Raw genomic sequence first — 11,330 nt, 5'->3', positions numbered from 1 at the left:
GGACTTGCGCCTCAGTACCTGAGTGAACTTCTCTCATACTATGAACCATCTTAGATCACAAGGAGCTGCTCACTATTAGTACCTAGAATTAATAAAGTTACATCAGGGGGCGGAGCCTTCTCATACAAAGCCCCCCAGCTTTGGAATGGTCTTCCAGTCAGTGTTCAGGACTCAGACACAGCCTCAGTCTTTAAGTCTAGGCTAAAAACCCACTTGTTAAGTGGAGCCTTTGGTAATTAGTTTTCCCTGTTAGATAAAAGGTGCAGATCTGGGGTTCATGGTCATGGAGTATTATGGTAAACTGGGAGTGTTGGTGCCGTCGTCCCGCTGCCTCACGCACTCACTCAGGTTTGTTGACGGTGGAGTGGAGGGGCGCTGACATCTCAGGGAGCCTCATGACTCTGTTACCTTTCTGGTTTCTCCCTCTTAGTGAGGCTGTAATATCTAGACCTGCCGGAGTCTCTGCTGCTCTGTTACACTGTAATCAGTGATCAGTCACTCTGTACAGAACTGACTCTCTGTGTATTTCTTTCTCTTTGCCGAGTTGAACAGCTGCCCATCCTGTGCGTCTGATGCTGTTAGCCTTCTGGACCACTTCAGCCTTCTGGACCATTTAGACCACCATTGAGCTTCACGCTGTGTGACGCTGTGCAAACCTTACATGAACTGACCCTCCTGCTGCTGATGCTGCTGCATAAACTCAAGCTATCTAATTAACCATTGCTCCGCCTGTTTTTCCCGTTTTGTATTCTAATATTTTATACTAACGCTGTTTGCTATCCGGTGTTGACCAGAGGAGGATGGGTTCCCCTTTTGAGTCTCAGTTCCTCTCAGTGTTTCTTCCTCTTGCTCTTAGGGAGTTTTTCCTTGCCACTGCCGTCACTGGTGACGCTCATGGGGGCTCAGACCTGGATTTTTCTGTAAAGCTGCTTTGTGACAACAAATGCTGTAAAAAGTGATGTATTACTAAACTTTGACTTGATAACACTACAATACAGATGTACTCAAAGGCTCTCCTCTGACCACCTGGCCCACCAGATAAAAGTGGGCTGATTCACAATAACACTGATCCTACAGTTAAAGATTGACTTTGTACTCTACACTCTGAATCTCCAGAGGAGCTGATGAAGTTCAGTAAATCAGTTTCCTGACTCTGAATAAATAAACACTGAGTGTCCAGCTGTCTCAGTCTTCATCACTCAACTCAGGAGGAAGAACTCACCGTCAGCGTCTCTGTAGTACGCATGAGTCACACTCCTGAACCTCTCCTGACCAGCCGTGTCCCAAATCTACAGATCAGGAAGACTATCATCATCATCATCATCACCTTCAACATCATCATCATTATCAACATCAACATCATCGCCATTATCATCACCATCATCATCATCATCATCATCATCATCATCACCATCATCGCCATCATCATCACCTTCAACATCATCACCACCATCATCATCATCATCGCCATTATCATCACTATCATCATCACCATCACAATCATCATTATCATCACCATCATCACCATCATCACTTTCACCGTCATCATCATCTACCCCATTATCATCATCACCATCATCATTATCAACACAATCATCACTATCATCACCATCATCACTATCATCACCATCATCACTATCAACACAATCATCATCATCACCATCATCACCATCACTATCATCGTCATCATTATCATCATCACCATCACCATCGGCATCACCATCATCACCGTCATTACCATCACCACCACCATCATTTATCATTATCACCATCATCACCATCATCATCATCATCATCATCATCATCACCATCACCACCACCATCATCACAATCATTTATCATCACCATCAACATTATCATCATAATAATAATCACCAATAATCATCAACATCATCAATACCATAACCATCATCATTACTATCATCACCATCAAATAGTCATTATATCTAAGAAGTGTATATTTGTGTAAATACTGTATCAGTTCAGCTGGAAGGTAAATAAATATGATACATTTTTCTTACCTGTAGTTTAACCTTCACTCCATCAATGTTCAGCACTTTATTCTACAACACAGGAAGGAAATATAATCTGTAATTTCACTGTTATAAACAGTCAGAAACGTGTTTGTCATGTTTTTCACTTTGACACAGTGAAAGCAGTTGTTGTTGTTTGCGTAAACGTCCAACGCCACGAGTAAAATTTCAGCACTACTCGTCTGCTTTATCTCTGACCTCTGACTGACCTTAAAGTCACTTAAACTTTAAAGCAGGCAATATATTTCACTGTGTTTACCACGATGACAGACACTGCTCAGTGTTGTGGCCCCCAAGAACACATTCAGATACCATTCACTTACACTATCCTTACAGAAATGAATGTGTTAATAGTGAGTCTGTGCTGCACTAACAGCCTCTACTCGTCACTAACTCATCCCAAAGGTATTGGATGGAGCTCCATCACTCCAGAGAACACAGTTCCACTGCTCCACAGCCCAATGCTGGGGGGCTTTATACCCCTCTAGCCCACGCTTGGCATTGGACATGGAGACCTTAGGATCATGTGCAGCTGATCCAGAGTGTCCCATTCTATTGGTCAGTGCTTTTTTATTGAGATCATACACGCTGTGTCATCAATGAGTGACCCTACAGTAGCTGAACTTATTCATTACATGGAGCATCCAGATACTTTTGGACATGCAGTGTACATTAAGGATCTGAAGTCTTTAAGAAACACTCGAACAGCCCTTTTCAAAAGTCTTATCAACATTATTTGAATGTTTTGGCACAGGGTGGTGTTTATATGGTTGACTATCAGTCTGGAGGGGTCACAGACAGGAAGGACAGGAGAGCCGTATCAGCAAATCTCACTATAAGCAAACACATACACTGAGCCCCCCCCCAACCCTCCACCCCTCGTACCCTCTACCCAATCCCTGTTTACTTCAAACTCACACCTTCCACACATTATGACTCCAGCCAATTAGATCACAAGTCAGCTTGACTTAAATCCTTTGCTTAAAAATAATCCTCTATTAATAATGCACATTGTTTCTGAATGAGAAAATAAATTTATCAGAATTTGAGAGTCTTGGCTTTTGTTATGGCTCTCTGCCGGGAATACTCTCGGCTGGGAATACTCTCTGCTGGGAATACTCACTGCTGGGAATAGTCTCTGCTGGGAATACTCTGGCTCCTGTCAGAAAGCTCCTCAGAAGAAGGTCTGAGTGACCCCTGGCATAAGGCTGGTGTTTTTTTCTACCCACTTCATGATCTTTTATGCGCTGAGTCACCAGTTTTCTCTCTACAGTCCTTCAAGTTCATTTGCAAAACACATCCAAAATAAGGCACATGCTAAATGTACATTCAGGTGCAGAGTCAGGTTCAGGCCTGTTTAAATGTGGTCAGTCCTGCTGATGACCACAAGCTTATCCATCCAAATGGTGAAAGAATTGGTTTAAGCTGCAATTTTAAAATAATGAAATTTGACGGGTTGTTTTAAAGTACAGTCACTGAATCATATTTTACACTCTATATCTTTCTTGAATGTGTCGATCCAAAGCTCCACCCTCTGTTCTCAGCCCTCCAATCCCTGCTTAACAACAGTTCCCATATGGAAAAACATATATATTCCAAATATATTTACCAAATATATTTTTGCAACATATAAATATGGCCAAAAAATGTATTTGTAAAATATGTTTCTAAAAATGTTCTAAAATTTATTAGTATTAGTTACATGTGTTCAGTTGTGTGTAATAAAGGTTACAGATGTGACTAAACATACAGACTTCTGTGATCTGCACTGTACTTTACATTAACCATGTACGTCTGCAGTCAGACTCTCACACACAATGTATTTCACATAAACAAGATATCAGATCATAACTGCATTTTCACAGAGTATCAATACCCACAACACTCGCTTCTGTCCTGTTAAAGGATCATTTGATCATATATATAAATAAATATATATAAGTAAAAAATAAAAACAAATAAGAAATAAAATATGAGGTTTGTTCCAAACGCTAATGGATGTTTTCGTAATATACGTTGTTGGTAGTGAGCTTCATATTTCATCACTGTCCAATAAAAATCATGTCTCTCTGTTTTTGTCGATGTTTATTTTTCTGCATTATTTGAAAACATTTACAGTGTGTGAAAATTTCATGACAAATGAACCTCTTTACATTAACTTACACTAGACGTTCAGAGAGTTTTCGCTCTCTTCTGTAAAGTCAATATTTTGGAGATGAGTGTTTTTCCTCAGACAGTGATGTACAGAGAACAGAAGAGAGTGAATGTGCTGTAATCTACAGTTCTTACTCTGAAGTCGATGCCGACAGTTGAAATGAAGCTTCCTGCCAGAAAAGCTCCATCCTTAAAACGAACGAGTAGACAAGTCTTCCCAACTCCTGAATCTCCAACCAGCATGACCTACAGAGAGAGAGACAATAAAACAAAATAAACAATAGATTGACAAAATACCAAAGACTATGGTTTCTTTGCTTCCAGAACATCATGGCACCTGGAACATAACACTTCCTTCATAGAGTTACAGGAGATACATCTACAGTAAATCAGATGGAATACTAATCTCTCCACCTTCACCAGACGCAACCCAACACCTTACCAGACCTTATGAAACTATACCAGATCTTTCTAGAGCTTACAAGACCTTACCAGACCTTATGAGACATTACCAGACCTTATGAGACCCTACCAGACCTTATGAGACATTACCAGACCTTATGAGATGCCACCAGACCTTATGAGACCTTACCAGACCTTACTAGAGCTTATGAGACCTTACCAGACCTTACTAGAGCTTATGAGACCTTACCAGATCTTATGAGACCTTACCAGACCTTATCAGACCTTACCAAACCTTATGAGACCTTACCAAACCTTATAAGACCTTATGAGACCTTATGAGACCTTACCAGACCTTACTAGACCTTATGAGAATCTACCAGACCTTACTAGAGCTTATGAGACCTTACCAGACCTTATGAGACCTTACCAAACCTTACTAGAGCTTATGAGAACTTACCAGACCTTATGAGACCTTACCAAACTTTATAAGACCTTACCAGACCTTATGAGACCTTTCCAGACCTTACTAGAGCTTATGAGACCTTACCAGACCTTACTAGAGCTTATGAGACCTTACCAGACCTTATGAGTCCTTACCAGACGTTACTAGAACTTATGAGACCTTACCAAACCTTACTAGAGCTTATGCGAACTTACCAGACCTTATGAGACTCTACCAGACGTTATGAGACCTTACCAGACCTTACTAAACCTTATGAGAATCTACCAGACCTTATGAGACTCTACCAGAGCTTATGAGACCTTACCAAACCTTACTAGAGCTTATGCGAACTTACCAGACCTTATGAGACCTTACCAAACTGTATAAGACCTTACCAGACCTTATGAGAATCTACCAGACCTTATGAGACTCTACCAGACCTTATGAGACCTTACCAAACTGTATAAGACCTTACCAGACCTTATGAGACTCTACCAGACCTTATGAGACCTTATGAGAATCTACCAGACCTTATGAGACTCTACCAGACGTTATGAGACCTTACCAAACTGTATAAGACCTTACCAGACCTTATGAGACCTTACCAGACCTTACTAAACCTTATGAGAATCTACCAGACCTTATGAGACTCTACCAGACCTTATGAGACCTTACCAAACTGTATAAGACCTTACCAGACCTTATGAGAATCTACCAGACCTTATGAGACTCTACCAGACCTTATGAGACCTTACCAAACTGTATAAGACCTTACCAGACCTTATGAGACTCTACCAGACCTTATGAGACCTTATGAGAATCTACCAGACCTTATGAGACTCTACCAGACGTTATGAGACCTTACCAAACTGTATAAGACCTTACCAGACCTTATGAGACCTTACCAGACCTTACTAAACCTTATGAGAATCTACCAGACCTTATGAGACTCTACCAGAGCTTATGAGACCTTATGAGAATCTACCAGACCTTATGAGACTCTACCAGACGTTATGAGACCTTACCAAACTGTATAAGACCTTACCAGACCTTATGAGACTCTACCAGACCTTATGAAACCTTACCAGACCTTACTAAACCTTATGAGAATCTACCAGACCTTATGAGACTCTACCAGAGCTTATGAGACCTTATGAGACTCTACCAGAGCTTATGAGACCTTATGAGACTCTACCAGAGCTTATGAGACCTTACCAGACCTTACTAGAGCTTATGAGATCTTTCCAGACGTTATGAGACCTGTTAACCTGTTTGGTCAGGCCTCTAGCAGGCCTGTTCTGGCTAATGTTGAGTATTTGATAGCGTTGAATATTCTTAAAACACAGTCAAACACACCAACTAAAATTTCTTAAACCAGTTTAACTGCCCACTAGAACACTTTTCAGCCATTTACACGCAACCATTCACATATCATATCATACATATCATACTGTCAACACCCTGTCTTTCCTGATTGTTTACAGCTGCGCCTCCCCAACACTGAGCCTTTAAAATATGCTTCGGATGTAAGATCACTTCAGATTTTATCATGGAAAATTCACATACCATCCAAGCAGCTGTATGAAACTGCTGAACAGTGTAGTAAATGTGAGTGAAGTTCTTTATTTGTTTGCTCAGCTCTTTTTTCAAAACATGCTTTCATGTCCATCATAACCGGAGTGTGATACTCTCGAGCTCTTAGCGACCACGCAGTGTAAAGTTTTCACATATTGTACGTGAATTCAAAGCTGAAGCTGTTCTCTCGTAGTTTCTGTGGTTGTTATTGGCTGTTGAACAACTATTTTCTTGAGTGATGGTCTTCTGCTCCTATAGCACGAGCCCTGGATCCCACTGGCGTTCAGAGGGGTCCTATCAAATCAGTTATTGACACATTTTTAAACAAGTAGTACTCAGACGAAAACGAAGATCGGTCACTTGCCTTAATTGGTTACCTACTGAATGGGGGAGGGGGATATGTAAATCAATCACCCCTGATGGGCTCTGGCCACTCAGACTGGTACACTGCAGAGCGCGCGCTTGTGACTCTGTTTGGTTTATTATGGCTTTTACATATTTTTCATAAAATAATAGTTGATCTCCAACACTTTTAGACATCTTAGCTGTGACGATGAGCTGGAAGCTGAGAGTGGCGGCTCAGTGGACTCTGAGGACGCATTTGTGTGTGGAATTGATGCTGCGCGTGACATATAGGTTAACTATATACATCTAAATTCATACATGAGAGAATGAAAGCATAATACACACTTCAATATACATAATACACACTTTTCATCCATTTTAGCCTATTAGCAATGGATCTAATATGGTTTAGCAAGTTGCTGAATGTTACCTACCACGCCGTGTAAAATATAGCCTGTCATGACGCGTCAGCTAATCTTGTAGCCCATTACACTAATATAGTTTAAATTGTTGATCATTGTCTACCATGCCGTGCAGTGTAAGATATAGCATGTCATGCTAAATATAGCATGCATAGATAGCACATGTATTTATTACACATTTAGCATGAAATATTTAGCTTTATTTAGCATAACAATTTGTAAATTGTATTTGTGTTCATGATGCCTATTTTACCCATTTGGTCATGTTGTCCTGTCTTGTCCTGCTCCAGGAGGAACCCAGGAGTTCAGCTGTTGCCTCTAAAAGACTGTGAAGTCCAGTATGTGGTGTTGGAGAGGTGTTGGGTACATTTTTACATTTTGGATAGGGTGATCATTTCCCTGGAGGAAACATTAATATCACTCTGAAGTGGACTTTTTATCTGTTTTATCACACAAGACCAAAAAATCTTGTACAAGCTTAATATACAGTGACAGACTTCCTCTTTGTATTTGGAGAGTTTGGAGAGGTTATGGACACTTTGGAGACGCCTAGTAGGAAATGCTGTGTAGCTCCTGAATACTTTTATGTATCTGCTCCAGATTTGGTACTTTGTCTTATAAGACCCTGTTGAACCACAAAATATAGAACATGACTGATTCTTCATCTCCAGCATCCATAAACACATTGTAAACCTGCCAAAAACATTTTTTTTTGTTTTTTTTTGACATTTTCTTCTATATTTGATGTTCTCAAATGGAACCTAAAGGATGGAAATAAAAGCCTGGGGGTGAAGAAAAGTGTCTACTTCAGTTTAAACCCTGAATGATCGTTGTGCTATTTGTATAACTTAAGATAAGTAGTGTTACAGTGCAGTAGAACAAATCGTTTGAAAATGAGCTTAAATTTGGATCTGCACAAAGGGGTTAATGACAGGTATAATCTTAAAGACGGGTATTAGTGCTATAATGTGCTGTTTAGTACATGGTGTGTTTGTTAAAGTTTAATGGTATTATTATAATGAAATTCTAATTAATAGTGATTATTTTGGCTTCAACAGTAATGTTACTGTAAATGTACAGTGAATGGAGATACACTCTGCTGTCAGTTTTTTTACTGCAAAATCCAATATCTAGATCAGACAGTGTAGAACATAACAACAGTGTTATTCTGTATATTAGAATTACAGTAGTGTTTCTGTAAAATTACAGGAAAGAGCTGGAAATGCTGTTTTTTTCAGTAGCACTATCTGATCAGGTGTAGACAGTGTCTGTTACTCATTTATACTTGAAGACTTTATTTCCAAACCGACAACAAAGCATGTCTGTAAGTCACTCTGGATAAGAGCGTCTGCTAAATGCCATAAATGTTTGGTTCCAAAACACTTTATAGACCATTTTTAATATTTGTTTTTCATGATATATGTTGCTGGGAGCTTTACACATATGAAACATCAATGCTTATGGGTATGATTTATGATTAATATGGCCTTTATTAGAGAAATAAAAGTGCTACTGTTATTCTATTCAAAACTGGTACAAACAGACATTCAGCATTTTGGAAAAAAAAAGTCTTCAAATGTAAACATGTAAATCAACATACTGTAATCACATCGAGCCACGCGTCTCTGAGCAGCGTGTGGGTAACTCCCTGTCTTTACTCAACTAAATATTAACGGATTTAAACTTTACTGAGGTGATAAAACTGTCACTTCTTTTACTTTTACTCCAGTGTTAGTAAATACAGGAACATATTTGAGCTCCTGGTTGGTCACTGCTGGTCACTGCTGGCTTATCTGTGTTGACACAGCTGTGCACAGTAATGCTCTCCTTACAGGTCACAACTACAGCAGTAATATAATGAACTATAAGAGCTCTACTGTGTAATACTTCTATAATAATCTGTATCAGTGTGTAAAATTCCTGCAGTGCTGTTTTATTTATACGGGTGATACAGTCGGTAATGTGTTCTATTTCTAATGGGCTCTATAACATAAATTATTGCTGATTAATACATTAATAAAGTATGAACCTTTCCTATATGGAAAAAAATATGGACATGTATTTTTATATATTAGAAATAGGTATTATTAAAATATAAGACATAAATATTTTTAGAAACACTACAAAATGTGTTTGAGAATATTTTGCCATGTTAAACAAAAAAAAAATTAAAACATTTATTTTAAAATGTATGGGGAAATATTACACATAGAAATGTACCATCCAAAAATAACTATGTAAATGTGTTTATTAAATCCATCTGAAAATGTATGAAAATATTCAGAACCCTGTCTGATGCTCTTCACTGTCTGATACCTTTAGAAATGAATTTGTGTTCCAGTATCTTCATTTTAAATCTGATCAAATGATCCTTTAACAGGACAGAAGCGAGTGTTGTGGGTATTGATACTCTGTGAAAATGCAGTTATGATCTGATATCTCGTTTATGTGAAATACATTGTGTGTGAGAGTCTGACTGCAGACGTACATGGTTAATGTAAAGTACAGTGCAGATCACAGAAGAACGTTTAGTTACATCTGGAACCTTCATTACACTCAACTGAACACAGATAATAACTAATACTAATAATAACTAATACTGATAATAACTAATACAGATAATAACTAATACACATAATAACTAATACTGATAATAACTAATGCTGATAATAACTAATACACATAATAACTAATACTGATAATAACTAATACAGATAATAACTAATACTGATAATAACTAATACTGATAATATCTAATACTGATAATAACACATACAGATAAATGCATTTTAAAAATACACTTAATAAATGCATTAATGGCCATTTTCATACACTGCAAAAATAAGTATGTATCCAAACACATTTGCATCTAGTTTTCTCCATATGGGTTTTCTTTCCAGCATGGGGCGGATATGGACCCCCCAGAAGGAGGCTGCTCAGGGCCCCCCAAAATATCAGAAACAGCCGTGATAATAACTGACAACTGTCTGAGTTCGAATCCTCCGTCCCACCTTAAACGGTGCAGCAGTTGTTATAACGCCAGAATGTAACTGCTGCACCATTTAAGGTGGAACGGAAAATTCAAACCAAGAAGCCAGATTCAGCTCACCTTAAAGGAGAGGTGATAAGACTGCGCGCTGCTGAGAGGAGGATGAGGAGGAGGAGGAGGAGGAGGATGATCTCCTCCACAGCTCCTCGCGCTCCTCCTCTTCTCCCTGTGCCTGCTCTGGGACGCGCTCGCGCTCCCCTTCAGCGCCTTCTTCCTCGACATGTTTCTCCGCTCAGAACTTATTCTCTCGAAACGCCAGCAAACTTTCCAGAGGCAGACTGTGCCAGCGCGCGCGCCCGTGCAGAAGACCGGCCGTTCTCTTTTTCAGTGCACGAGCGTCCGTCCGTCCGCGTCGTACCTTCAGCTTCTCACGCGCCTTTCTGTCCAGCAGAAGGGGGCGTGGCCCTGTACCTCCGAGCTCTCGAGCCGTGGTGGGTACGTCTCAATGACGCGCGCAAATGGCGCCAATGCAGCGCACGAGCGCAACACCTGGTGGAAGCAGAAAGCTGTTAAACTTGCAGGATCACCTTTCTGAGGCGCTAATGGCAGCCAGGGTGACGTCATCTGTTACGGTTTAACTGATTAAATATAGATTAAAGTAACTAAGCGTGATTAATCGCATTGTTTTACGTAGTTAATCATGAATAATCATGTTTTCCCTGGTATTAATGTGATTAATCGCATTATTCTGTGTAGTTATTTGTCTTTATCCACTTTGTTTTTTGTTGCTTATTTTGATGAATCACAATATCCTGTGTAGCTAATCACATAATCGCATAATTAATCGCATAATTCTGCGTAGTTCATAGTAATTAACTGCATTATTTTGTGAAGCTAACTGTGATTAATCACATTATTTTATATAGTAATCATGTTACATTATTCTCATTTGTCTTATTTGCTCA

General features: G+C 39.4%; 1 protein-coding gene across 1 annotated transcript in view; it reads right to left on the bottom strand.

The window, feature by feature from the left end:
- Nucleotides 1-10,791, bottom strand: part of LOC118809770 (ras-related protein Rab-26) — a 29,422-nt gene extending 18,631 nt beyond the window's left edge. Inside the window, exons 1-4 of the mRNA XM_036573328.1 lie at nt 10,486-10,791; nt 4,323-4,433; nt 2,022-2,063; nt 1,223-1,289 (exon numbers count right to left, since the gene is read on the bottom strand). Coding sequence (XP_036429221.1) covers nt 1,223-1,289; nt 2,022-2,063; nt 4,323-4,433; nt 10,486-10,647 — 382 coding nt within the window. The 5' untranslated portion in view covers nt 10,648-10,791. The remainder of the gene's footprint in view (nt 1-1,222; nt 1,290-2,021; nt 2,064-4,322; nt 4,434-10,485) is intronic.
- Nucleotides 10,792-11,330: the final 539 nt, after the last annotated feature.

This window comes from Colossoma macropomum, unplaced genomic scaffold (genome assembly GCF_904425465.1).
Source record: "Colossoma macropomum unplaced genomic scaffold, Colossoma_macropomum, whole genome shotgun sequence".
In the NCBI taxonomy this organism is placed as follows: Eukaryota; Metazoa; Chordata; class Actinopteri; order Characiformes; family Serrasalmidae; genus Colossoma; species Colossoma macropomum.
This window is presented reverse-complemented; position numbering and strand designations above follow the sequence as displayed.